Source organism: Tursiops truncatus, chromosome 15 (assembly GCF_011762595.2).
Source record: "Tursiops truncatus isolate mTurTru1 chromosome 15, mTurTru1.mat.Y, whole genome shotgun sequence".
NCBI classification, from domain to species: Eukaryota; Metazoa; Chordata; class Mammalia; order Artiodactyla; family Delphinidae; genus Tursiops; species Tursiops truncatus.
In genome coordinates, this window is record NC_047048.1 from 16,171,375 (window position 1) to 16,197,208 (window position 25,834).

General features: G+C 57.0%; 4 protein-coding genes across 12 annotated transcripts in view; 2 read left to right on the forward strand and 2 right to left on the reverse strand.

Annotated features, from left to right (window-relative positions):
- Positions 1–6,112, forward strand: part of TAOK2 (TAO kinase 2) — a 19,083-nt gene extending 12,971 nt beyond the window's left edge. For 2 of the 3 annotated variants that reach the window (XM_073792134.1, XM_033840127.2), the window contains exon 16: positions 85–2,230. In XM_073792134.1, the coding sequence (XP_073648235.1) occupies positions 85–1,797 (1,713 nt within the window). In that variant the 3' untranslated portion in view covers positions 1,798–2,230. Of the gene's footprint in view, positions 1–84; positions 2,231–3,431; positions 3,645–4,604; positions 4,788–4,869 lie in introns of those variants that run through there. The other variant, XM_033840128.2, reaches the window with a different exon arrangement.
- HIRIP3 (HIRA interacting protein 3) lies at positions 5,934–9,770 on the reverse strand. Its single transcript, XM_019922015.3, has 7 exons — positions 9,642–9,770; positions 9,444–9,564; positions 9,211–9,325; positions 7,944–8,971; positions 7,674–7,842; positions 7,492–7,590; positions 5,934–7,405 (listed from the first exon to the last, which is right to left on the reverse strand). Exons 1-7 carry the CDS (start codon positions 9,704–9,706, stop codon positions 7,242–7,244), a joined length of 1,761 nt encoding a protein of 586 aa, XP_019777574.2. The 5' UTR covers positions 9,707–9,770; the 3' UTR covers positions 5,934–7,241.
- Positions 9,771–10,373: 603 nt separating this feature from the next.
- On the forward strand, positions 10,374–19,183 carry INO80E (INO80 complex subunit E). 4 transcript variants are annotated; one of them, XM_033840136.2, is made up of 8 exons: positions 10,374–10,507; positions 10,665–10,735; positions 10,949–11,001; positions 14,025–14,103; positions 14,208–14,319; positions 14,698–14,814; positions 17,960–18,027; positions 18,601–18,743. In XM_033840136.2, the coding sequence occupies exons 1-8, from the start codon at positions 10,427–10,429 to the stop codon at positions 18,608–18,610; spliced, it is 591 nt and encodes a 196-aa protein (XP_033696027.1). In that variant the 5' UTR covers positions 10,374–10,426; the 3' UTR covers positions 18,611–18,743. The 4 variants fall into 4 exon arrangements, with proteins under 4 accessions (XP_033696027.1, XP_033696024.1, XP_033696025.1 ...); XM_033840133.2 differs by lacking the exon at positions 17,960–18,027 and having other exon boundaries at positions 18,601–19,183; XM_033840134.2 differs by lacking the exon at positions 17,960–18,027 and having other exon boundaries at positions 14,749–14,814; positions 18,601–19,183.
- Positions 18,882–24,378, reverse strand: DOC2A (double C2 domain alpha). Of its 4 annotated transcripts, none has more exons than XM_073792135.1 (11): positions 24,269–24,376; positions 23,853–23,968; positions 22,894–23,171; positions 22,457–22,536; positions 22,164–22,238; positions 21,924–22,033; positions 20,462–20,729; positions 20,224–20,387; positions 20,012–20,093; positions 19,826–19,922; positions 18,882–19,737 (listed from the first exon to the last, which is right to left on the reverse strand). In XM_073792135.1, the coding sequence occupies exons 3-11, from the start codon at positions 23,156–23,158 to the stop codon at positions 19,592–19,594; spliced, it is 1,287 nt and encodes a 428-aa protein (XP_073648236.1). In that variant the 5' UTR covers positions 23,159–23,171; positions 23,853–23,968; positions 24,269–24,376; the 3' UTR covers positions 18,882–19,591. The 4 variants fall into 4 exon arrangements, with proteins under 4 accessions (XP_073648236.1, XP_033696023.1, XP_033696022.1 ...); XM_033840132.2 differs by having other exon boundaries at positions 20,462–20,521; positions 20,603–20,729; positions 23,853–24,373; XM_033840131.2 differs by having other exon boundaries at positions 23,815–24,376.
- Positions 24,379–25,834: the final 1,456 nt, after the last annotated feature.

Consider the following 25,834-nt stretch of genomic DNA (forward strand, 5'->3'; position numbering starts at 1 on the left):
CCAAGGAGTCCTGGGCCTCTCACTTCCTTGACACCAACAAGGCTTTCTGACCAGTTTCTGGGCCCTGCCTCCCTTTTGCCTCAGGACTTGAACAAGAAACAGACACAGAAGGACTTGGAGTGTGCATTGCTGCTACGGCAGCATGAGGCCACACGGGAGCTGGAGCTACGGCAGCTCCAGGCCGTACAGCGCACGCGGGCTGAGCTCACCCGCCTGCAGCACCAGACGGAGCTGGGCAACCAGCTGGAGTACAATAAGCGGCGTGAGCAAGAGTTGCGGCAGAAGCATGCAGCCCAGGTTCGCCAGCAGCCCAAGAGCCTCAAAGTACGTGCAGGCCAGCGTCCCCTGGGCCTCCCGCTCCCCATTCCTGGGGCTCTGGGACCACCTAACACAGGCACCCCTAGAGAAGAGCAGTCCTGCTCATCTGGCCAGGAGGCAGACCAAAGAATTCTGGGAGAGGAGGAGGAAGCAGTTCCAGAGAGAAGGATTCTGGGGAAGGAAGGGGTTGCCTTGGAGCCAGAGGAGCAGAGGATATTGGGGGAAGAGTCAGGAACCCCTAGTCCCAGTCCACAGAAACATAGGAGTTTGGTTGATGAGGAAGTTTGGGGGCTACCTGAGCAGGAGATAGAGGAGCTTAGAGTTCCATCGCCGGCACCCCAGGAGAGGAGCATTGTGGGCCAGGAGGCATCCGGGGAATGGAGGTTGTGGGGGAAGGAGGATGGTAGCTTCTTGGATGAGGAGTTTGAGCTTGGCTGGGTCCAGGGTCCAACACTGACCCCAGTCCCTGAGGAGGAGGAGGAAGAGGAGGAGGGTGCTCCATTTAGGACCCCGAGGGATTCTGGAGATGGCTGTCCCTCACCAGACATCCCCCCTGAACCCCCTCCAACACATCTGAGGCCCAGCCCTACTAGCCAGCTCCCTGGACTCCTGTCCCATGGCCTCTTGGCTGGACTCTCCTTTGCAGTGGGGTCCTCCTCTGGCCTCTTGCCCCTACTACTTCTGCTGCTGCTCCCACTGCTGGCGGCCCAGGGTGGGGGTGGCCTGCAGGCAGCCCTGCTGGCCCTTGAGGTGGGGCTGGTGGGCCTGGGGGCCTCCTACCTACTGCTTTGTACAGCTCTGCACCTGCCCCCTAGTCTATTCCTACTCCTGGCTCAGGGCACCGCACTGGGGGCCGTCCTCAGTCTGAGCTGGCGCCGAGGTCTTATGGGTGTCCCTCTGGGCCTTGGGGCTGCCTGGCTCCTAGCCTGGCCAGGCTTGGCTCTACCTCTGGCAGCTATGGCGGCTGGGGGCAAATGGGTGCGGCAGCAGGGCCCTCGGATGCGCCGGGGCATCTCTCGACTCTGGTTGCGCGCTCTGCTGCGTCTGTCGCCCATGGCCTTCAGGGCCCTACAGGGCTGTGGGGCTGTGGGGGATCGGGGCCTATTTGCACTCTACCCCAAGACCAACAAGGATGGCTTCCGCAGCCGTCTGCCTGTCCCTGGGCCCCGGCGGGGTAATCCTCGCACTGCCCGACACCCACTAGCCCTGTTGGCAAGGTTTTGGGCCCTGTGCAAGGGCTGGAACTGGCGCCTGGCACGGGCCAGCCAAGGTTTAGCCACCCGCTTGCCCCCCTGGGCCATCCACACACTGGCCAGTTGGGGTCTGCTTCGGGGTGAGCGGCCCAGCCGTATCCCCCGGCTGCTACCACGCAGCCAGCGCCGGCTAGGCCCCCCTGCCTCCCACCAACCACCACCAGAGACTCTAGCTGGGCGGAGATCCCGAACCCGCCAGTCCCGGGCCCTGCCTCCCTGGAGGTAACCAACTCTAGCTTCTCCCCAGCCCAAATCTAGAGCATTGAGCACTTTATCTCCCACTACTCAGTGAAGTTTCTCCAGTCCCAGTCCTCTCCTCCCTTTCACCACTCCTTCCTCGGTATGCTTCCCCACCTCACCCCTAGCCCTTTGGGCCTCTAGACAGGCAGCCTCCTCCACCGTGGAGTCCGGAGATTACATTTTGTGTTCTCCTGATGCTCCCCCCCACACCCTAAGTTATTGCTGTTCTCCCACTGTGTGTGCTCATCCTCACCCTCATCGACTCAGGCCTGGGGCCAGGGGTGGCAGTGGGTGGGAAGAGTCATGTTTTTTTTTTCTCTCTTTGATTTTGTTTTTCTGTCTCCCTTCCAACCTGTCCCCTTTCCCCCACCAAAAAAAGAAAAAGACAAACACAAATAAAATATCTGAGCGGAACTGTACCTTTGGCCCAGGCTGCCTCTGTCTGCTTTGTCCTGCCGCCTAGCCTCCCCGGTATGCCCCCAATCTGGACCCTTGGCCCCCAGTTCCATGACCTCTTCACCCCATCTACGTTATCTCAACCCCTTTCACTCCTCAGCCTCATCCTCTCTACCTTCATAGCTTCGTTGCACCATGACCACCACCAGTTCAGGGGTCTGGGCCCCTGTTGAGCTTCTCCAGAACTTCTTGGTCCCACAGTTCCCCTGTTTGTGGATTCCTCCCCGAGAGTCCTCAGGTTCTGGGTCCTTTTGTCCTCATTCACTGCCTTTCCTCCCAACTCACTCCCTACGTGGTTGCCTTCTGTCTGGGAGCTGAGTTTCTCTCCTGGCATCAGGCATTACCCTAGAGGGCTGGGGGGATGGCACTGCAAACTGTCCACAGTAGGGGGTGGTGAGTTTGGGGGCCCAGACAGTGTGGGGGCTGCGGAAATGGGGTTGGTTGTGGGCTTGGAGTGGGAGCTGAGTATACAAGGGGCCGGGCTGGAATGTGGATATCTGGTCAGGGTGGCAGCTGCTGGCCTGTTGAACTTGTCGGGCCCTTTCTGGCCACCTCCTTTGCCCCTTTCCCTTATGTGGCCCGAGATGGGGCCACCCATCTTACCCATTTCTTAGCTTGGTGCTTATCCTTCCCTCCCTCCCACCCTGAGGTGATGAACCTGGGACTTCCTCTGCCTTTCCTCAGCTGTGTTGCTGTCTTCCATGTGTATGTTGAGTGACTTGGTTTTCTCACTTGTTCATATTCTGTATCTGCTCACAGGCGTCTATCTCTAGGTTGTATTTTCTCCCTCTTTGCATGGTCAAAGCTTCTTGTGTGCACTCAGTACTCTCAAGATTCTCAGTTCCCTGTCCATGAACTCTCCTGCTGTTTCTTGTGAGTTTTCCACCCAACTCTGTGAACGTGCTCTTGGAAGATGTCTTGTTTTCTTTGCATCTCTTGCCCATTGAGAATCTTCCTGATCTCTCTCAACACAATCCCATCTCTCCATGTCTGTCTGTATACAGCTCCCCCCGCCCCCTCTGTCTAACATGTTTTCTGTTTCTCTCCCTCTTCTTGTCTCTGCTTCTGTCTCCTCTCCTCCTCTCTTTCTTCTCCCTTTCCCCTGGTTGTTCCTCCTCCTCCTCTCCCCTGCCCCCATCTCCCCTTGGTCCGTCCACTGCATAGTCTAAGGAGCTGCAGATCAAGAAGCAGTTCCAGGAGACGTGTAAGATCCAGACTCGGCAGTACAAGGCTCTGCGGGCACACTTGCTGGAGACCACGCCCAAAGCTCAGCACAAGAGCCTCCTTAAGCGGCTCAAGGAAGAACAGACCCGCAAGCTGGCAATCCTAGCTGAGCAGTACGACCAGTCCATCTCAGAGATGCTCAGCTCACAGGCGGTGAGGCCTGGGGTCCAGGGAGGGAGCGTGGTGGAGGTTGGCCTTTGTATTTCCAGCTTAGCTGTGGGCACTGCAGGTGGGGGGTGTAGACAGAGATAGGGCTTTTTGCTCTTGGGAAACTCAGATATTCTTCCACTGTTGGTATTCTCTGCAATGGTTTTACTATTTCTCTTAAGTATTTTCTTAAGGTCTTGACAAAGCCAGCCTGCCTACTCCACCCAAGAACCACCAAGGAAAGAGTGGATGTAATTTTTTCCTGGGCCTGAGTTAGTTTAATCTGTGAACAGGGAACAAATAAAAATGATTGTGGCCCTCAGGCCAATTTGCTCAGACTTCTGGAGGATTTTGAAGTTTGCTGTTCTAAAAGTGATCACACATCACACTGGAATAGGCCACTTAAAATAACACTGTAAAAAGTAGAAGTGTTCTTATTCATTGCCGTTCCCTCACCTAACCCACCTCTCAGAGGTAACTGTTGTTAACAATTAATTGTATTTTAGATTTTTTCCTATGCATATTTAGAAAATTATATAAAAATTTTAAACAAAAGTGGAATCATACTTTATATACTGGTCTCTAACTTCTTTTTCCACCTTGTATTTCTTGGACATCTTTCCATGTCAGTACACATATCTCATTTTTTAAGAGCATAGAGTTTTCCATGGTATGGATGTACCATAATTTATTTAACCCATCCCTTATCGGTGGACATTTAGGTTGTTTCCAGTATTTTGCTATTACAACGCTTCAGTGAACACCTTCGAGCACATGTGCAAGTATACCTGGGGGATAAATTCCTGGAAGTGTAATTGCTGTGTCACAGGGTATGACGACCTTTCATTTTGATAGATGTTGAGACTGGCTGCTTCTTGAAACCTGAGGGCCCAGGCCTGCTGGGGCAGGGGAGGATTGTGGGGGTAGGGGAGGAGGCCCCGAAAACTTGCTCTACCTAATCTCTAGCTGCGGCTTGATGAGACCCAGGAGGCAGAGTTCCAGGCCCTTCGGCAGCAGCTTCAACAGGAGCTGGAGCTGCTCAATGCTTACCAGAGCAAGATCAAGATCCGCACGGAGAGTCAACACGAGAGGGAGCTGCGGGAGCTGGAGCAGAGAGTAGCTCTGAGGCGGGCACTGCTGGAGCAGCGGGTAAGAGGGCTGGGCTTCCAGGATGGGGTGGGGAGGGCAGCCCCCACCCCAGACCCTCTGACCTCTATTCTGGGTGCCTCAGGTGGAAGAGGAGCTGCTGGCCCTGCAGACGGGGCGCTCTGAGCGAATCCGGAGTTTGCTCGAGCGGCAGGCCCGTGAGATCGAGGCTTTCGATGCTGAGAGCATGAGGCTGGGCTTCTCCAGTATGGCTCTGGGGGGCATCCCAGCTGAGGCTGCTGCCCAGGGCTATCCTGCTCCACCCCCTGCCCCCGCCTGGCCCTCCCGTCCTGTTCCCCGTTCAGGGGCGCACTGGAGCCATGGCCCTCCTCCACCAGGCATGCCCCCCCCAGCCTGGCGTCAGCCCTCTCTCCTGGCTCCCCCGGGTCCCCCAAGCTGGCTGGGGCCCCCAGCACAGAGTGGGACACCCCGTGGTGGAGCCCTGCTGCTGCTAAGAAACAGCCCCCAGCCCCTGCGACGAGCAGCCTCGGGGGGCAGTGGCAGTGACAATGTGGGCCCACCTGCTGCTGCAGTGCCTGGGCCTCTGAGCCGCAGCACCAGTGTCGCTTCCCACATCCTCAATGGTTCCTCCCACTTCTATTCCTGAAGTACAAGGTGGATAAGCCGATGAATGAGGCAGGGGTGGGTGGAGCCTGATCCTGGAGGCTCTAAGCCTGAGGTCCATCCAAGGGTGGGGGACAGGAAGTTGGCTCCAGCTCCCCTCAGACCTTATCTCATGAGCTTCTTGGGCTGGCCAGTGGCCCAAGGCCAGCTTGGGCATAGGTGCCTCAAGGCTGACCAGGAGCCCCTGCCTCCCCACCATGGTGCCAGGGTTTCTCTCCATCACGGCCTCGGGAAAGGAGGGAGATATGCGTGTCAAATATTCATCTAGTCCCCTGGGGGAGGGGAAGGGTGGGTCTAGATATATTATATAAAGCGAACTATACTACCCCCTGGAATGGGGCCATGGACTTGGGGACGCCAGGCCCCCCAGACCTGGGATGTGACAGAGCAGGTCTGGGGCCTGGGGTGGGGAGAACGGGAGGAAAAGGTCTTCCTGAAAGAAAGATCAGGATGGGGTCTTGGGGTCAGGATGCCTGGGTCTCTCCATTCCCCTGTTGCTGTCTGACGTCCTGTGCCGTCTTGTCCTTTATCCTTTTTTTTTTTTTTTTTAAATTGAGATTTGAGCTGGGGCAGGGGAACAAAATAAGAACCTCAGAAGGGGCTGCTCCCAGGCCTGGGGGCAGTCATGAGAGCCCCTCCCAGCTACGGGGCTGGCACAGAGCCCCATGGCAAGCTTTTAATAAACTGTTGGTTATTCTAACAGATCCCAGGACTCACCTTTTCTGTCTAAGGTGTATGTTAAGGAATGTTCAGTGGCAGGTGATAGTGTTACTTGTATTTAAAGAGAACTCACTGGGATGTGTAACTAAAAATTTCAGTGACTTTACTGACTTTGGACATGACTGAATCCAGAGCTTCAAAGGAAGTCATCAGTCGCTGGACCTCTGCTTCCCTTTGCTTTGGCTTCAGATTTTCAGGAAGGTTCACCTTACCCACAGGCCCCTGGCAGCTCCAACCTTACAACCTGCCAACAACCTCAACAGCAAGAATTCCAGCGGTCCTGAAGTGACTTCATTGGTTTGATCTGTAGCCAGAGGCCTGGGGTGCTCTGATTGGTCGGGTTTAGACCCTGTACCCACCGCTTTAAGGCTGAAAGAGTCGGCCCGTGGACTAAGTGGCTGTTTCCAGAAAGGGGAAGAAAGACATAAACAATAGCTGTTCCCAAGACCTTTCATTTTGTGCTTCACATTCTTTTTAAGGCCAGTTATTCAGATCTTCCTCCCAACTAAGCTTTAGGTTATCAGACAACTAAAAGCAGGGTGGTCAGGGACTTCCCTGGCGGTCCTGTGATCAAGACTCCCTGCTTCCACTGCAGGGGGCATGGGTTTGATCTCTGTTGGGGGAACTAAGATCGCACATGCCACACAGCGTGGCCTAAGTAAATAAATAAAAGCAGGGTGGTCAGAGGGGCCCACTGGTCAGGCTGGAGAAAGCAGCCACACTCTTTTTGAATCAAGCCTGGTGGCAGACTGGATGGCAGGGTCAGGAGGCTGGGACTTTCTTTGGAGAATCTGGGGGAAATTAAAGGGAACCAGATCAGGGGGACAGTGGCTACTCCTCAGCTTCCTGGACCAAAGTACAGGGGGTGAGAGTGGGGGACCAGTTTTGATGAGGTGATTCAAACACTCCTTTATTGAGTCTTCAAAAATAAATCCCTGTAAACACTTTACACTGGGAATGTGAAGTTGAGAAGTAGAATCCCAATAACTTGTGTCCCTGGGAGCTGCGAGTCTTCTCCGAAGAAAGCTGCTTCTGCTCTGCAGGCAGAGTTGGGGTGGGTATGCTGTATATGCTTTCTACAAGTGCAAAGTCCCTCCTGGGGACAGGGGGAGCTCAGTTGCTCTCGCCATCACTGCTGATGATGCCACGCATATGTGACCAGTCTGGGGGTGGGGGGCGGGGCCGCTCTTCCTCTGAGTCCAGGGTCCTGCAGTATAGCTCCCCTGGTGGGGCTGCTGCTCCTGCAGGGTTCCAGGCTGTGCGTCTGCGTGGCCGGCCTAGAGGGGATGAGAAAGCAGGAGATGAGTTGCCTGAGAAAGTCCATGCCCCATCTGCTCCTGGACAGTGGAAGGAAGCCCCTCACCTGAACCACTGATGATGTTGGTAATGTCCAAGGAGGCTACCTCAGCTGCCTCTTCCCGCTGCTCCTTCAGGGCCCGACACTTCTCTAAGGAAGGGTTACCTGGGGCAGAAGAAGCTCGTGATCCTCTCCTCCCCAGCAGCCAAGGCCTTCTCCTGCAGCCCCCAGGGCACGCCCAGCCTCACCCTTCATGCCCAGGGCTTCCAGTTCTGCCCGGAGAACACTCAGGCGTTCCTTGTGTGAACGGCAGGAGCCCAGCAGCTTCTTGTAGTTTCGATGAGCCCCACAGGCCCGAATGTAGCGCTTTAGCCTCATCACAGATGGGTGGTCCTCACCAGGGCGACCAGAGCCAGCCTGGCAAGGGAAGATAGCAGCTGAAGGCCAAGCCTTTTGGGCTTGAGTCAGGGTCTCCCTCTTCCTGGATGGTAGCCTCCCACCCCATCTTCAGCCCTCACCTTCCTGCCTTTATGTTCTGGACTGCCATCTGTGGAAGAGGAGGAGGAGCTTCGTGTCCTGCCTTTCTTGGAGCTCTTCTTGGAAGAGCGGTTCTTCCTCTCCTTCTTGGGGGTCCCCTCTGCCTCGCTGTCACTCACCTCCTTCTCCGAGTCACTTGCCTCACCATTGATACTGCCCACGTTGGCTGTCTTTCCAGTAGTTGGCGTCATCTTCCTCCAGCTGTCTTCCCCATCCTCCTCACTGCTTCCACTCTGCCTTTTCCCACCCTTCCACTGGGTCTTGTCTTTGCTCTTCCTCTGCACTAGGGGCTCTTCATCTTCCCCACTACTATTCCCACTGCCTGCTGCTGATCTTTCCTTCTGTTCCTCTCTGTCCCCCGGGGATCCCAGCAGTCTTGCTGCCCTGCTTTTCTGCTTACAGCTCCTCTCCTCCAAAGAGGAGGACCTTTGACCTCCACTGCTCTGGGCTGTGAGTTTCCAATCCTCTTCTTCCTCTCTGTTCTCTTTCTTCTTGGCTAGGGTCTCCTCCTCCTCACTCTCCTTTTCACTCTCCTGGTGGCTTTTAGCTCCTTTCTTTCCCTTTGCCTTCTTTCCTGGCCCCTGGGCACGTTCCTCACTGTCTTCACTCTCCTCCCTGGCCTGTTTCCTACTGGCTGAGGCCTTGCCTGGTGCCTGCTTGTTGTTTGTCCCAGGCTTCTTCCTAGTCCTGTCCTTGGACTCCTTTTCCTCCTCCTCCTTCTCTTCCTTTTTCTCATCTTCCTCTTCCTCACTGCTTTCTTCTTTCCAGACCTTACTCTTTCTGGCAGAGCCCTCTTCCTCCTCCTCACTGCTCCCCTTCACCTCCTCCTTCTCTAATCCCATTTTTGCAGTCAGGTCCCTCTGCTGTTCTTCCTCGTCACTGCTCTCCTCAATTGCTTTCTTTGAGGCTCGCTTTGGATTCTCATCCTCGGCTGGACTGACTTCTGCTGCCATCCCATTCTTTGCTGGGAGGCCGAAGCAGTCTGGACTGGAGGCTGCAGAGCTGGGCTCTGGAATGTGGAGAGAAGAGGAGGTTGGGACAGGTTCCTCCTGTCCCTTCTCCCTCCACTTGGGATTGGTTGCCTTGAATCCTGCTCTGATGGAGGGAAGGGCAGTAGGAAACAGCTCTCACTCCACCCTGTTCCTGGCTCCTGACTCACGGGCCACGCGCCCTCACCTAAGGCCTTGGAACATAACACACGCACAATAAATACCTTTAACATGAACCAACTATGCACAAGGCACTAACCTGACTCCGAATTGAAACGGAACCTTTTTCTCGCTGGGTCACGGCAGGGGATGGGAGACCTCTTGGCCTTCTTGGCAACGTCGAGCCTCTTTTCCCTGCCACCCGCTTCCTCCACCTGTGTGTGCATCAAGAGAGCATCACGTGTATCAAGGTTGTGTTCTGCCCCACCGCTCTCAGGCCCCTCCTCCACGGCCACAACCCCCGCCTGCGGTGGCCCAGGCTCGGGCCCACACCTGCATCTTCAGCAGCTCCTCCTCCACTAGCCGCTTCAGCGTCTGCTTCTCCCCGGGCTCCAGGTGGTCGCGGCCCGCGTGAGCCAAGAACCTCCGCCGCACGATGGAGTGCGTAAGCGTGCTGCGGAAACACGTGTCACGACGGAGTCCCTGTCCCGCCCCTACCCTTTACAACCCCGCCTCCAACCTCCGGTGCACCTGAGGTCCGGGCGGCCTTGGAAGAACCTACGGGTGAACTCCTGCATCTCATTCTCCCGAGCCATTTTGCTCCACCTGATACCGGCGGCTCCCGCCGTTTTTCTTCTCGGAAGAAAAACGTTTGACAGGAGCTTGCGCACGCGCAGTATCGTGGCGCCGTGAGGTGGAAGACCGTTGAGTATCCGTCACGGGCCGCTTGGACCCAAAACTTTGCGAGACAAAACTTGCCTTCCGCGGGCAGTTGGAGAGTCTCGCGGTTCCTTCCTTTTCTTAGAACGAATCTCTTCTGAAGGAGAATTCTCGTTAGAAACCGATTGGGAGCCGGCTACACCTTTGGATGTAACAATCAACCCGGGACGCTGCCTCTGTTTCGTGGTCACGGGCAGCAACTAGGCATCTGTGATTTTGAAAGACAGAAGGAAAAGGGCGTCCTCGCCAGGAGACTAGGAATCCGAGGAGGAATGCGTTCTCGTGGCTTCAAATCGCTAAGCACATTTCGAATCAGTAAGGGTGCCCTCCAGCGTCCGCCATCTTTGTGACATCATCGCGTCGCCGCGGCGCCATTTTTAGCGTATCCCCTGGAAGCAACGTTCCTTTCCCGGTATTCCCCGGGAGGGCAGCCGGTGTGGTTACGATTCCTAGGCGCGGGGCACGGCGGGAGTTGTAGTCCCAGCGGATACAGCCCAGCCGACTCTGCGGAAGTGGAGGTGGGAGAGGCCGGGCTGAGCCGGCTCGGGGTAGCCCGGCTCCCGGCCAGTGCTGGGGCGCTTCTCCCGGGGCGGGTCATGAACGGGCCGGCGGACGGCGAAGTGGACTACAAGAAGAAATACCGGAACCTGAAGCGGAAGCTCAAATTCCTCATCTACGTGAGTGCTGGGGTGGTGAGGCGGTGGGGGGTGAGGCCTGGCGCTTGTAAGACTTCAGTTTACCTGTGTGTGAAGAGAGTAGGGTGAGCTGTGGCCGGCGTCCGGGCTCCATTTACGGACGGCCGTTGGCTCAGCTCCCACCTTGCCGGTAATACAGGAACACGAGTGCTTCCAGGAGGAACTGAGGAAGGCGCAGAGGAAATTGCTGAAGGTGTCCCGGGACAAGAGGTGAGACACGTTGAGGGGAGGAGGGAGGCCAGCGGGTGATGTGGCTCCTGTGGACCTGCATTCGGACCCCATCCTGGAATGGGCCACAAATGCATGATAACTGCCTCGGGGCTGTTGTGAGGCTCCAACAGGCCAGCTGGAAGGGACGAGGGCCCAGGAGAACATTGCAGAGATGGGAGTAAACACTCTTGTTCTCTCCGCCCCCTCCCTCAGTTTCCTCCTAGACCGACTGTTGCAGTACGAGAACGTGGATGAAGACTCCTCTGGTGAGCAAGGTCGTGAAAAATTGGTGGAGGACATGCTCCTGGCACTCCAGCAAGCTTCCTGGGCCCTCCCTTTAGGCCGCGGAGGCCAATACAGCCTCCAATGGTTCTTAAGCCTAGTCGCTTGTCGTCCTCCTCACTATTCTTTCACTCAAGTATGACTGAGTATCTGCTGTATTTCAGGCAGTGGGCTTTGCACAGAGGATACAGTGGTAACCAAGATGGATAAAGCCTCTTGGAATTTGTATTCTCGTTGGAGGTAGTAAGTAAGCAAAGAAATAAACTAGAATTTTAGATTTGAAGAAGAAAATCAGGGTTACGTGGTAGGGATTGGAGTAGAACGGGGGTTGATAAACTTTCTCTGTAAAGGGCCAAGTAATAAGTATTTTAGGCTTTGCAGAACGTACAATTTCTGTTGCGCCTATACAGCTCTGCCTTTGTAGTGCAGAAGCAGCAATAGGTGAGTTGTAAATAAGTGAGTATGGCTGTGTTTCAATAAAACTTTATTTATGAATACTGAAATTTGAATATCATAAAACTTGCACGTCATGAAATATTTTTCTTCGGAGTTTCTTTTCTCCCAACGATTTAAAAATGTAAAAGCCGTTCTTAGTTACAGACCATACAAAAGTAGATGGCAGGCAACATCTTAATAAAGAATTCAAGAAAGGCTTTTTTCAGGAAGTAATGTTGGAGCTGGGACCTAGATAAGAAGAAGATGTGAAGATGAGTGAGAGATTTCCCACAGAGGGAGTCACAGATGCAGATTCCCTGAGGTAAAAACGTACCAGGTTTTTTGAGGAGAAGGGATGAAGCACATAAAGCACTGTTCTCAAACTTTTTTTGAGCACCGTTTACAACCAATAATAGATTTTACATCGTGACCAACCCCCACGTACTTACTTGCTTATAAAACAAAATTTAGTGAAATAATGTTAAGAGTCCTATATGCAGTTTGTTCTGATACTTTTTAGACTGATTTTTTTTTTTCCATTTAGTGCTCGTTGTAAATCAATAAGTTGAATTTGTGACCCACTATTGGGTTGATACCCACAATTTGAAAAAGTCCTAAGGTGGGCCTTTGTGGCCCAGTTTTTCTCATAAGCCATGTCACATGCAATCACCTCTCTCCATGGTGTCTAGAGCAAGGGTCAGCAAAAAGCTAGCCAGATTGCTTGTTTTTGTTTTATTTACTTATTTATTTTTGGCTGCGTTGGGTGTTCATTGCTGCGCGCGGGTTTTCTCTAGTTGCGGCGAGTGGGGGCTACTCTTCGTTGCGGTGCGCGGGCTTATTGCAGTGGCTTCTCTTGTTGCGGAGCACGGGCTCTAGGCGCGCGGGCTTCAGTAGTTGCGGTTCACGGGCTCTAGAGCGCAGGCTCAGTAGTTGTGGCACACGGGCTTAAATGCTCCACGGCATGTGGGTTCTTCCTGGACCTGGGATCGAACCCATGCCCGCTGCATTGGCCAGCGGATTCTTAACCACTGCCCCACCAGAAAAGTCCCTAGATTGTTTGTTTTTGTAAATAATGTTTTATTAGAACATTGAACACCTATTCATTTACATATTATAGGAAGGCAGTGGATGAGGTCAAAGAAGTAGGTAGGAGCCAACTCATGTAGATCATGGCAAAATATGTGGCTTTCATTCTAGCTTCTCATTGCCTTCGTGTTCCTTCCTGGAGGTCTTTCAGTTAACTTGCTTTTGGAGGGGGACTTCAGGATAGGAGGCGTGAGGGAACCCAGCCTGTTTATGATCAGAGTGGGATATAGCTGAGAAACAAGAGCCAGAGACATAAGCCACCACTTATCTCCTGGAGAAGCCCACAGTGTGGTCAGGGAGACACCCATATATGACAATGTCCTAGCAGAGTGAGGAGAGCCGTGACCAGTGAGAGTAAAGGGTTCTGGAAGAGTCAGCCATCAACTGGGCCTGAGGGATTCTGGGAGACTTTTCAGAGAGGTGGCATTTAATCTACTTCTCTTTTTTTTTTTTTGCGGTACGCGGGCCTCTCACCGCTGTGGCCTCTCCTGTTGCAGAGCACAGGCTCTGGACGCGTGGGCTCAGCCGCTCCGCGGCATGTGGGATCTTCCCGGACCGGGGCACGAACCTGCATCCCCTGCAGCGGCAGGCGGACTCCCAACCACTGTGCCACCAGGGAAGCCCTAATCTGCTTCTTAAAGGATCTATCTGAGCAGAGAAATCGGGAATAACGTATTTTACGTGTAAATGGTTATCTGTTAAGTGAATGATGGGCCTTCTAGGTAGAGGCACAAATCTGGGAAATGAATTTTGGTTTTGAGAAAATAGGTTGGTGTGATGTGAAGAATACAGTTTGGTTGGGAGACCAGAAGGGTGGGTTGGGGCTATATTAAGAAGCACTTCAAATGCTTCCAGGCATTGGGAAGGATGTGATCAGTTTTGCCTTTTATGTTGTTCTGTCCTTGGGGAGGACAGTGGGTGGCAGGAGAGGTGAGATTGCTTAGCAGGTGATTTTGACATGGTGCTGACCTGACCTCGTGACAGTTGGAATGGGGAGCAGTGAGTGAAGGTAGGAGAGATTTGAGGGGCAAATTACCAGGACCCTGCATATGTGGAGTGGGGCAGAGGTAAGCTCTGGACAGCTTAGGCAAATAAGGAGAGAATAGCATAAAATGGTCAGGAGTCAGAGGCCTGGGCTCAAGTCCCAGTCCAACACCTTCCTTTCTGAGCCTCCGTGACTGCATCTGAAAAGCGGAGGTGACGTCTTCCCTTTCCTCCTTGGATAGTTCTGAAGACAAGGAGAGGCAGTGAATGTCAAGCACCTGTTCAGAGCCTGGCACGTAGAAAATGCTTGACAGTATGTTACCAGGGAGGAGTCCAGGCAGGAATTAGGTCGTAAAGGACATTTTAAGGAAGCTGTGGGCCTCCCCAGAATACACCTGTGTGCCCTTCAGATTCCCCAGAACCCTTCCGTAGAGTTGAGATTACGCCCCTCTGGGGTAGACAGGGACTCCCACCCACTACTTACCAGCCCTCCCCCTCACAGACTCAGATGCCACTGCATCTTCAGATAACAGCGAGACAGAGGGGACATCCAAGTTGTCGGACACGCCAGCCCCTAAGAGGTGAGAAGAAGCCATCATTCTTCCCTGGAGGGTGGGGGGTGGGGGTTGGAGAGGGTACCTGGGCTGCCTCTTGCCTCTGACCCCCTCCCCTGTCCTTTCTCCAGGAAGAGAAGCCCTCCGCTGGGGGGTGCCCCCTCCCCCACCAGCCTCTCCCTGCCTCCTTCAACAGGGTTTCCCCTTCAGGCCTCTGGGGCCCCCTCCCCATACCTGAGCTCGGTGAGTTGGGGTCAAGGGTGGGAAATGGTCAGATGCCTGGGAATAAGGTGGGCATCATTTGGGCAGAGGGTCCAGGCCTCAGGGTGAAGCCAGCCCAGCGCCAAGAACATCTGTCTGGGTGTGGCCAGCAAGCGTGCCTCGGAGGGGTGTGAGTCGGGGCTGCCTACTTCTCTCTGGTGTAGGAATGGGGGACAGACGTGACTGAGGAGAGGAGACCCCAGGACACAGTCCTGCTGCTGTCCCCTCCCGTCTGTTCTCAGGAGCCACACTCATCACCATCTCTTGTTTTTCCATTCTTCCTCCTGTTTGCATTTCTTCCTTCTACCCCCACCCCATCCACTCCATTTCCCATCTCCATCCCCTCACTCCCGCCTGCAGCTGGCTTCCCCCACCTACCCCCCATTCCCTTCTGACTACCTGGCCCTGCAGCTGCCCGAGCCCAGCCCCCTGAGGCCCAAGCGGGAGAAACGGCCCCGCCTGCCCCGGAAACTCAAGGTACCCTGTTTGGGGGACGTTAGGGAGGGGCCAGAACGGCAGGACAGCCACCTGAGGGAGGCTCAGGACGGCTGGGGGCCTGTCCGAGAACGTTGAAGGGCTGATTTGGGGCTGCTGCTGGGGACCCAGCCCAGGGTTAGGCGCTGAGGGGCGGGTCCCAGAAGTCCTGGCTCCCAGGTTCCCTGTGAGACCAGTCAGGGCAAGCCCAGACTCGGGGAGCTCAGAGTGAAGGTGGCTGGGGGCCAGGCTGATTTTCACAAGTGTTCTGTATTGCCAGGCAGCCCCCAAGGAGGGGCAGAGTTGTGGGATCTAGAATCAAGTCAAGGTTGCACCACTTAGAAACCATGTGACCGTGACCCTCTAGGTCTCAGATTGTGTGTCTGTAAAGTGAGTGATCAAACCACGTGTAATCAGCCAGTGTTGCGGAGCGTCTACTGTGTACCAGGCACTGTGCTAGGTGCTGCAGATACAATAGCGAACAAAGCAGAAATCCCTGCTTTCATGGAGCCCATGTTCTCGAAGGGTAGGCAGGAAACAAGCAAGATAAATAGGTAACAATGTAGAAAAATAGATTCAGGTAAAGAGCGTGGGAAACACCAGAGTACATGGGGCTGATGTTTACAGTGGGGTGGTCAGAGACTTAAATGAGCAAAGCCCTCTGGCTCTCTGCAAAGTGTTTCATTCAGGAAGAACCAGCACAGGGGCCCTGGGGGTGGGTACGTGTTCGGCTTCTTCAAGGACTAGGAAGGAGGCCAGTGTGGTCGGAGGAGAGGGAGAGGGAGAGTGACCAGAGAGCAGGTCAGAACAGCACCTGAGGGGCAAGGCTGTGGAGGGCCTTGGAGGTATTGGGAAGTTTTTGGCTGGTACTGTGAGTGAAACGGGAGCCACTGGAGAAGGTGGGGCAGAGGGGCGTCTGATCTGATTGACATGTTAAGAAAATTGCTTGACACTGCAGTGAATAGGCTGGTGGGTGGGGGGTCAGGATGGAAGTGGGGATACCAGTGAGGAGGCTCCTGCGGTCAACCAGGCAGCAGGGGGAAGAGTGAAAAGTGGGTGATGGGTCTCTTTCAAAGAATGAGCCCCAGGAAGAGCCGTGTGGGCTGTGAGAGAGAGGGGCGTTGAGGGTGACTCCAGGGGTTTTGGCCTGAGCAGCCAAAGAAGTGGCCCTTTTCTGAGTCGGGGAGGACTGTGGGAGGAGCAGGTTTGGGAAGGAAGGTGAGTTTGGCTTTGGATGTCTTGAGATGCTGTCTGGAAATGTCAACGAGACAACTGGGTGACGTGAGCCTGGGCCGCACGGGGGCCGTATTTGGAAGTCACGGGCAGGGAGGTGGATGGCGAGGAGAAGAGGTCTCTGCACCCTGAGCCCTGGGAGAGATGAGGACACGGAAGGCACAGTGCCCTTCCAGCTCTGAGTCAAAGTGAAATAAGGACCGGGCTGGCAGCTCTCAAGTTGGGTGGACTGTAGACTCGAGACTCTGGAGCCAGAGGTGGAACGGGAGCCCTGCTTGTGGTTAGGAGTGTGGGTTCTGGAGTTCTAACCCCAGCTCTGCCACTTCCTCCCGCGTGACCGTGGCCCTTGAGCCTGGAAGATGAGTAGCTAATGGGTGACGATACTGCTCAGCTCCTGCTTCACGCTACTTGGCAGGGGTTCTGCTTCCTGGGCTGGGCGGACTGGTGGAGAAGGCACGGGCCAGAGAAACCTGGAGCAGAGCGTGGAGGCGTGGCGTGGGGTGCGCTTGGCAGTTCAGGGCTCTGAAGTGCTGGCTCCTGACCCAGAGGCGTGTCAGTGAGCTATGTTCGGGGCAGGCAGGGGAAAAGGGCCCAAACCAATGGCGGTGCATGGGGGAGGGGATAAATCAGGGACGGCCTCAAAGAACAGGTGACACTTGAGCCCAGGGTGAGATTTGGATATTCAGGCTGAGGCGGTTGTGGAAGGAAGGGGGGGACGCGGCAAAAGCGGTGTTTGGGCTGGAGCCGGAGGGGTGAGAGAGAGCGAACAGCGTAGGAAGGATAGGGTGGGTCAGGTCATAGAAGGCTGGGTGTCCTATGAGGAGAGTGGGGGTCCCTGAAGTTTCTGGGTGTGGTGGTGTGAGGAGAGGGGAGGGGACGCTGTGAAGACTGAAGCAGGTCAGTCAGGAGCCTGGGCCTCACCCGTTTTAGCTGGGTTTCCTCCACGCACTCGCCGTGCGACTTGGGCGCGTCATTTAACTCTCAGAGCCTCCGCTTGCTCCTCTGTTCGGTGGGGTCGTTGTGAGGATAAAATGAGTTAAGAGAGAGAAAACACTTAGCCTGGTGCCTTGTCCCTAGTACGCCACAGATAAGCATTCACTACCGTGGGTCACGCTGAGGAGGCCATGAAGTCAGTCCAAGCAGGGGTAGTACATGGGGCCTCAGGTAGGTAATCAAGAGGTGGTGGCCAGAGGAGGGGGACAGTCATGCCACCGGCCTTTTCAGTCGTGCGTGTGCATCTGCTCCCGTGTGTGCACATGAGTGCCTGGTACTGGGTGCAAGGGTGCTGTTCAGAGCTGGGCTTCCTGTCATCCATCCTGGCAGACCCCAGTCGCCCGAGGTACAAACCCACTCTGGCCCTCCATGCCACCCTAGGAACAGCGGCGGTGAGGGGGCCACCTTGAGAAGCAGAGAGTAGGCCACAGGGGCCCGAATGTGTTAAGGCAATCAGAAGGGCCACTGTGAAGACTACTGCCATCCCCGCACCCGGGGCCAGACTGGACACTGCCTGGTGGGGACCTGGCAGGCCTGTGCCTTCAAACCTCCATTTCCAAGCCTCCGTTTCCTCCTCTGGCTGATGACCTCTCCTCCCTTCCAGGGTGGTCGGAATGGTGAGAGATCATTAATGGAAGTCACCTGGCACATACTAGGTGCTCAGTTTGTGCCTACAGGCAAAGCAGGAGGCCCACAGATCTCTGGGAAGGATTCAGAAGGACCTGGCAGGGGTGGGACTGGAGGGTTGGGCAGGACAGGGGCCACTTCCCAGCCTCAGAGCACAAAGCAGGACCTTTGACAAATAGAAAAGGACAGTCCAGGTGGAAGGACTGGCCTGTTCTCAGGCACTGCCTGTCCTGAGGGCAGCGAGGAGCCGGAGGCCCCCGAGTACAGGAGTGACGCGCTCAGGTCTGTGTTCTAGAGAGCTTACTCTGGCTGCAGTGCGGAGGAGGAGCTGGATCTGGGAGAGGCTGAAGGCAGGGAGTCCAGGTGAGCTGAGAGGAGGGCCTGGCCTAGGCCGGTGGCTCTGGGGATCCCAAAGAGGGGCCCCTCCCAGACACAAGAGGTAGAAGCCTCGCACGGCCGGGGGTGAAGACCTTTGACACCCTCCACCAAACCAGTGAGCCCTGCAGGAGGAGGAGGGAGAGGAGGCCAGTGTGGCAGGTGGTACTGGAGGTGCCCAGAGGCGGGCAGGCAGGCACTCCAGGCTGGCTCTGGCTCTGGCTGCTATCCCAGGGGCAGCCACAGTGCCTGACTGGCAAGGGCAGGGCCCGGCCTTTCCCTCCTGGTTTCCCATGAGACTCTCTCCACCGCCACCCTCATCAGCACTTCCATCACCAACCCTCACCCCCACGCACTTGCTGGTGTGAGACTCTGCAGGGCTGAGGTGGGGCAGGCTCCCTGATTCCAGCCGTGGCTGGCCTGGCTGTGTCCACTACCCCTTGAATGAGCCTTTGCCCCCTTGCCCATCCCCTGGAACTGTCTTAAGGGGCAGTGCCAGCCTCCTGGAGGTCCCAGTGCCTCCCTGACAGGCCCTCCCTGTGTTTCTCCCCGCTGCTGCAGATGGCGGTAGGACCCCCCGACTGCCCCGTGGGAGGGCCGCTGACCTTCCCAGGCCGGGGTTCTGGGGCCGGCGTGGGGGCAGCCCTGGCCCCACTGCCCCCACCCAAGATGCCTCCCCCTACGATCCTGAGCGCCGTCCCTCGGCAGATGTTCAGCGATGCAGGCAGCGGGGACGACGCCCTGGACGGGGATGATGACCTGGTGATCGACATCCCGGAGTGAACCCCTCTGCCTGACCCCCTGCCCAGCGCCCTCTGTGTCAGCACACATGAGCCCCCAGCTTCCGCAGAGACGTTTATTGACGCCCGGTTGCCATGCTGTGGCCACTGACACAATCAGAAAAGGCGTAAACATGCATGAATGTCCCCCAGAAGGTGGGCCCTCTCCAGGGAGGGCAAGGGCCCTGCCTTCACATCCCAGCCCAATCCAGGGGACAGTTATTTAAATGAGTGGGCCAGGAGCATCTGCCACCTCTCAGAGAGGCAGAGACCCTGCGGTGGCCCCCCACTTAAAAGGGCAGCTGTACAGGGCTCGGTGGTGGTGGTTTTTTTAATGAAGATTCTGCATTAAAGGAGTGCCTCTTTTTGTGTGTGTCATTTTCATTTTTGGAAACCTCCTCCTCCAAACCCCCCCTAATCCGACCTCCTCCCTGGAGGGGAGGGGGCCGGGCAGCCTGGAGAGGCAGGAGAGAGGAGCAGCAGCCGGGTCCTTGGGGCAGGGGCACTGTGGGATCCCCCCTGCAGGTGTGCTCTGGATGGGTGGTTTGCATATTTGTCTGTTGTAGCGAGTCAGGCAGGAGGAAGTTTGCATATGTGAATATAGATCTCCACAGTCCCTCACAAGAAGACAGACCCACGGTCACGGAGACACGAAACAAGACAAGTAGTGCGGGGTGGGGCCTCCACCCCGTGTAAACGTGCAACACACTCGTGCGAAGGCTGCCTACTGGGCCCAGCCCTGAGGGCCCTGTGCTGGGCGGCCGCTGTCCTGCTCAGGCTGAGGGCAGGGCTCCGGCTGCCGGGGGCAACTGGCTGGTCAAGGTGTGCCAGCGCTCCAGAGCTGCGTCCGGCTGCTGCAGACAGTCGCTCCAGTGCTTCCGGGCCTCTCTCCGGGCGCCTGGCCCCAGGGCCACGCCACCTGGGAGCAGTAGAGGCAGGCAAGATCAGGGCCGGGCTCACTGCCGGGCTGCCCTCCATCAGCACCACCCAGCAGGCTCCTCCCTCACCGATGAAGTCGTTGGATTTGCCAATGTCATAGTCCCAGACTGTGACTTCCAGAGTCTTGCTGGCCAGAGTGGAGAGCTCCATCTCGTAGAAGAACTCCTGGGACAGGGCAAGCGACACCTTCCATGAGGCTCTGCCCCCACTCCCAGCCCCAGCCCCGCTCGATTTCTGGCCTCTGCCCCATTTACCTCATTAAATTCCGGGTTTAGAGTCTTCTTCTTCACACGTGTTTTGTGCTTGGATTTCTTATCCACGTCTGGCCTCAGGTACCTGCCGAGGGGGAGGAGGGACGGGTGGGGCACCAGGTCAGTCAGGGACAGGCCAGGCCCAGAAGAGGATGGGGCTGGTGGCAAGTCCCTGGGGAGGGGAGGGTGGGCCTCGGGGCAGGGCGAGGGCTCACGTCTTGACGTAGGGGTCAGAGTAGCCGTTGACGTCCATGGCAGCCAGGTGGGCGCAGCGCACGATGCCCACCAGCAGCCCGCGGCGCCGAGAACTATAGCTGAGGCTCAGCAGGATGCGCCCGCGCTCTTCCAGCAGCCCAGGCCCCTGCTCCACCTGCTCCAGCTGCCAGCAGATGCGGGCGTCAGCCGGCACCCTCACCACCTCCCGCCCAGATGCGGTCCCTGTGGGTGGCTCACCTCCTTCAGGTAACAGGAGATGCCCCTCAGCGCCACAGACATGGAAGAGGGTGAAGCCAGCTGAGGGGGCAAAGAGAAAGTTCTGGAAACCTGATCTCCCCAGGGCCCCCTTCCCGTGGTACCCCGCAGCCTGGCACAGACCGGGACCTGGCGCTCAAGGCAGATGTTAAAATGCTTCTTCTGTGAAGGCTTGAGGCGGCGGAGGGGTACACGGATCTCCCCGATGAACTCGTTGTGGCTCAGCTTGTCTTCATCACAGACGGAGATCCTGGTAGGGAACTGCAGGGTCAAGGCCCCCTGGGGTACTTGAGCCCCACTCCAGTTTGGGAGAAAGGTCCTCCGACTGAACTCTGAACACTCGAGGCTGGTCCCAGCTCTGCCCTAAATACTCTACACCTCACTTGTAAAATGGGCTGTCTCAGGGCTGTGTGGGGAGCACCAGGCCTGGAGCTGGGGGAGGATGTTTTGATTTGCCCTGTTCCTCTGCGCCTCCCTTTCCAGCTGCCCAGGCTGTCCCCGGCCCATCAGGACCTGCTCGGCTCCTTGAGGAAGCCCTCACAAACCTTAGGAACGCGACCACACACACACACACACACACACACACAGCCTCCATTCAGGGCCTGGGGACAGGATCCAACTGAACATGCACAGGGTGTGCACTGGTGGATGTGGGTCACGGGTCCAGGATGTAAGAGCTAGAAGGGCCTGAAGGAGCCTTGAGCAGTTGGACCAGGAGCGCATACCTCCCCCTAGAGCCCCTGTCCTTTCCTGTGTGGAGCAGGGAGCCAGCCTGGGAGAGACTCATGAACCCAGCAAGTAAGAGATTATTGCTTTTACTTCCATCCGTCTCGGTCTGCAGCCCCTTTCCCTGCCTTCTGCTGTGACACTCTCGAGCAGCTGTGTCATGCAGAGGTGTTCAATTCCCAGCTCTGCCACCTAGCAACCACATGACCTTGAGCAAGTCACTTAACCTCCCTAAGCCTCATTCCTGTTTCTGTCGCTTGAGACTTCACTCCTTAGAGATGTTAGGGAGACAAGGGCAGCAGAATGGGCAGACCTCTGCTGCATAGGTCTGACTTAAGTCAGGGGCTCTGAGAAGGGGTCTCAGTGAGCAGGGAAAGATTGCAGGAGGAGGCAGAGCCTCAAATGATGAGTGGGATTTAGGCCGGCAGAGAGAGGAAGCAGGAAGAGACACGACAGGCAAAGGTCAGGAGATAGGAACCCGACCAGTCGCAAGAGGGCGGTCCTCTGTTGGAGGAGCAGTAGGAGCTATTTGGAGGGCAGGAACCCAGGGGAACATTCTGGCCTGCTCCCGAAGGGGACAGGGAGCCACTGATGGTTCTAGAGCATCCGAGGGCTTAATGGGAGGTGGGTCGACCAACCAAAGAAGGTTCCAATGACAGTTGTCCCCAAGGAGGTGCTGAGCTGGACTCGTTGGTAACCGGGAGGACAGACCCCTCACCTGAGCACCTTGTGGGTGATGTCATCATCTGTGATTCCGCTGTACGTCAGGTCCTCATTCCACACGGGATTCAGCGTGTTCCTCTGAGTCTTAGTTTTTAGCTTATTGGCCTTAGGTGTGGGGACGAAGGGTTCACAGTACATGTCCCCCAGACCCACAGAGGCTGGAGGCAGACCAAGGTTGGGGGCACACCCACAAGCTGGGTCAGGCTGGGGGGCGAGGGTAGGGGGAGGCCGTTACCTTGCAGGCTCCAGGCAGCAGGTGCAGTTTGACGTAGGGGTCGGCCAGGCCATTGAAATCCATGGGCTTGAGGCCCTGGGGAGGAGGGGAGGGAAGAGGGCTGTGAGGTCCCAGCCTGCCCACCCTCCCTCCCTCTCTCTGTAGTGTGGACCCTTGGGGGCGGGAGAGCCAAGATGGGTGCTGGGAGAGGAGCAGGAGTCAGGCCTGGGGAAGGGAAAGGAGAATGGAAACGCACCCCTCTCAGGGTAGGAGGCAAACAGGGCCAGGGCTCTCGGGGGGCAGGGAGTACCCACCTTGGCCCTGAGGATACTACAGTGCAGAGTGCAGGAAGCCTGGTCGTAGAGAAGGTCAAACTCCAGCGTGCCCAGGGCGGCTGGAGAAGAGGGAAGAGGTAACCTGAGTCCGTGCGTAAAGACAGGTGTGTGTGAGAGACAGGTGGGCAGGCCTGCTACGTGTGCCAGCTGTGAAGGTTTGTGCGTGTCTGTGCCTGTCAGCCTGCTTGTGTGTGCACGTCTGGGTCCCTGGCTGGGCTGCAACTGGTGCTCTGTGGGTGGTTGAGTGTCTCAGCAGAAATATTGAATATTGAGCCTAGCTGAACCTGTAATCTCCACTGACTGCAGCTGTGGTGGCGGTGCCCGCCGCCTCCCCACCCCCAGCAGGGCCCCATCCCCTTCCCACAAGCCTGGAGGCCCCCATTAGCGCCCTGGGCCCTTCAAGCCCGCAGACTCACTGGTATCATCCGAGTCATAGCTGTCCACCTCAGCTCCATCCTCGGGCGTGGTGGCCCCAAGGAGGGCTGCAGGGGGTGCCAGGGCCAGGGGGCCCAGATGAGCAGGGGCCTCTCCGAAGCCCCCGCCACCCCCTTCAGGTCCTGGTCCCCGGCGGGGGAAGTAGTCAGAGATCTGGCGGATGGGCCGGATGGGCCCCGGGCACACGTTGATGGCCATGTGCTCCTGGATGTTGATGGTCATGCGGTCGCCCCTGCGGCCCCTCATGCAGCACCCCTGGCTGGGGGAGGGAGGTTCGAGAGAGCTTGAGTCCGGGGCTGACTTCTCAAACCTACCCGTCTGCTGGCTGAGGGCCAGGCGGCACCCGCCAGGGTCTGTGGGCCCTCACTGGCCTCCCTTCCTAGGTGCTGAGGGAGAGGGCAGCCTGTGCCCGCTGACGGGCAGGCAGAAGGCCTGGGCCCTCCAGACCCCAAGCTGTGCTCCATGGGGCTGGGCTGCCAGCCCACTCCCCCCAGATAGGTCCTGGCTCCACCTCAGCCTTGCCCACTTTCCTCTAGATTGTCCCTCTGTCCTCTTCCCAGCGCCAGCCCCTCATTCTGGGCTTCTGTCTGCCCTGGGTCCTCTACCCCTGAAGCTGCCCCCTAGGCCCCCTCCTCTGTCTTTCTGAGGCTCTGACTATCCTTCTGCACCAGGCGCCTGTCTGGTCTGGGGGTCACCCACCTCTTAGGTTTTCACTTCCCACTGTCCCTTCGTTCAGCCCCAGGATCTGCCCGCCTGCCTGGGCCCCCATCCGCTGCCATCCAAGGTGAGGACCCCTGCCTCAGATGCTTCCTCCTGAAACTGGCTCTCCAGAGGAGCCAGAAATTACAGCCTCCGGAGAGCTAAACACCCCCAGGGGCACACACAGGCTAACACACACTCACCCTCACCCTCTCGCCCCCGGCAGCCCAGCCCCCTGCACCTGTCTCTGCGCCTCCAACAGGTGCCCAAGCACTGGGGGGCCAGCGGGTGCGAGCTGGGCGGTGGCAGCCGGCGATTCCCAACGCGGCCGGCGAGAAGAGCGCCGAGTCCGGCAGTCTGAGCCGAGAAGGAGGGAGAGCAGGAGAAAGTGCGGGGAGGAGGGGGTGAGCGAGGTGGAGGCGAGGATGCAGCCGGCGCAGGCGGCGCGGGGCGGGGAGGGGCGGACGGAGGCTGGGGAGGGGGCGGGACTCTCTCGCCGGCGCCCGCCCGGGCACACTTAGGAGCGCACACGGGTGCACACACATTCACGGGCAGGCTGACACACGCATCTTGCACGGACACTCCCGCGCACACGCCTGTGCCCACGTGCGCACACCACAGTCATGCACAAACCCAGACACGCGCTGGCACACTCACCCAGGAGAACTTCGCACACACACGCTCGCAGACACACGGGCTCCCTGCGCCGCCAGGAACCCACAGTGAGAACTGCCCGGTGTTCCCCAACTCCTCCCCGCGCCGCCCCCGCGCCGAGCCGGCGGAGCCTCCCTCCGCCCTTCTCTCCTAGCTTCCCTCCCGGGTCTCCAGGGCAGACCACCGGCCTGGTTGCCATGGCGACGCCGGCTCCTCCTCCCTCCCCGCCCCCTACCTCGCGCGTCCTTATGCCCCTCCTCCGCAGAGAGCGTTTGGAGGAGGTGGGGAGGGTGTCTGGCCCTCCCCTACCAAATATCCGTAGGGGCGGGGCCTGTGGGGGCGGGGCTTAGAGATCCGCAGTGACCCAGGAACGGGCTGGGGAAGGGGGTCTGATCCGCCTACGGTCCCAGGTTTGAAATCTCGGGGTCTCGGACCCTGGCTGGGAAACCTGAGAGTCTGAGGCCTGAGGCTGTGGCCTTCCCCCCACGCCTCCTTCCATTAGTTGTTCAGGATTCTCTCCTGTGACCCAACCCAGCCCCCGAGGGTCCAAGTCCCCTTCTCAGGGATGGCATCTCCTTTGCGAATCCGCCTTCCCTCACCCTCCCATCTCCAGTTGTCCCTCAGGTGGAGCGGAGCGTGGGGTTTCGCTCTGAATGCCTCAGAGCCCTGCAGGCCTTCCTCCGCTCTCTGCTGTCTCTCACCTGAGCCCTGTCACCTGCCTGTCAGTCTAACTCCAGCCTTTGATCTTGGCTCTCCTTTGTCCAAAACTTGCCAGCCCCCAATGACAAAGTCCTCACAGTGACCTGATTCAAGGCCCTTCAGCCCAAGACCCTGACTTCTCTAATCTCATCCCCCGTGCTCATCTTGCTGGCTCTCAGGACCATTACTTGCGGTTCCCAGAACACACCTGGATCTCTCAGACCTGTGGACCTTTGCTCATACAAGTTCCTCAGCCTGGAAGATCTTTCCTTTCTTCAGGGGTCATCCTGGACCCCCTCTTCCTAAGAGACTTACTGGAACATCTCCCCACCCCCAGCCCAGCCCCCAGCTTCCAGTGCTGTCTCTGGTTTGTCATGTCTGTTTCCATTTCTGTCTCCCCCACTACTGGGGAGCAGAGGCTGCCGCATGCTAGGCCTGGCACTAGTTTGGCATCACTAAATATTGTGATTTTAGGTTGCATAGCAATGTGAATATACTTAACATTGCTGAACTTTGTGCCTGAAAACAGCTAAGATACAGCTATTCATTCATATGTGTATTTTTACCCCAATTTTTTTAAAGTAATAGAAATGTAAAACCAAACTATGCTGAGATACCACTTGTCACCCATCAAATGGTGAAATTCAAAGCAAATGTTAACACACAGTGTTGGTGAGGCTGTGAGTAAATGGGCACCACCTCTGTAGCTGAAACGGAGCAGGACCCTAGGTCTTTGCCCCTCCGTGTCCTCAGCCTGCCTTTTGTCTGTGGGAAAACTTTAGCCAAACAATAAGTTTAGGGCTTTCCTGGTGGCGCAGTGGTTAAGAATCCACCTGCCAATGCAGGGGACACAGGTTCGAGCCCTGGTCC

Bases quoted from the DNA above. Each gene is read 5' to 3' on its own strand.
- HIRIP3 (XM_019922015.3), bottom strand. From the start codon at position 9,706: ATGGCTCGGGAGAATGAGATGCAGGAGTTCACCCGTAGGTTCTTCCAA. The intron at 9,326-9,443 runs GTGTGGGCCCGA...ATGCACACACAG, and splicing joins AGGAGCTGCTGAAGATGCAG to GTGGAGGAAGCGGGTGGCAG. The intron at 7,406-7,491 runs GTGAGGGGCTTC...CATCCCCTCTAG, and splicing joins CAACATCATCAGTGGTTCAG to GCCGGCCACGCAGACGCACA.
- INO80E (XM_033840133.2), top strand. From the start codon at position 10,427: ATGAACGGGCCGGCGGACGGCGAAGTGGACTACAAGAAGAAATACCGG. The intron at 14,320-14,697 runs GTGAGTTGGGGT...TCCCGCCTGCAG, and splicing joins CCTCCCCATACCTGAGCTCG to CTGGCTTCCCCCACCTACCC. The intron at 14,815-18,600 runs GTACCCTGTTTG...CCGCTGCTGCAG, and splicing joins GCCTGCCCCGGAAACTCAAG to ATGGCGGTAGGACCCCCCGA.
- DOC2A (XM_073792135.1), bottom strand. From the start codon at position 23,158: ATGAGGGGCCGCAGGGGCGACCGCATGACCATCAACATCCAGGAGCAC. The intron at 20,094-20,223 runs GTGAGCCCTCGC...CCCCCTCGGCAG, and splicing joins TCTGACCCCTACGTCAAGAC to GTACCTGAGGCCAGACGTGG. The intron at 19,738-19,825 runs GTGAGGGAGGAG...TACTGCTCCCAG, and splicing joins CAAATCCAACGACTTCATCG to GTGGCGTGGCCCTGGGGCCA.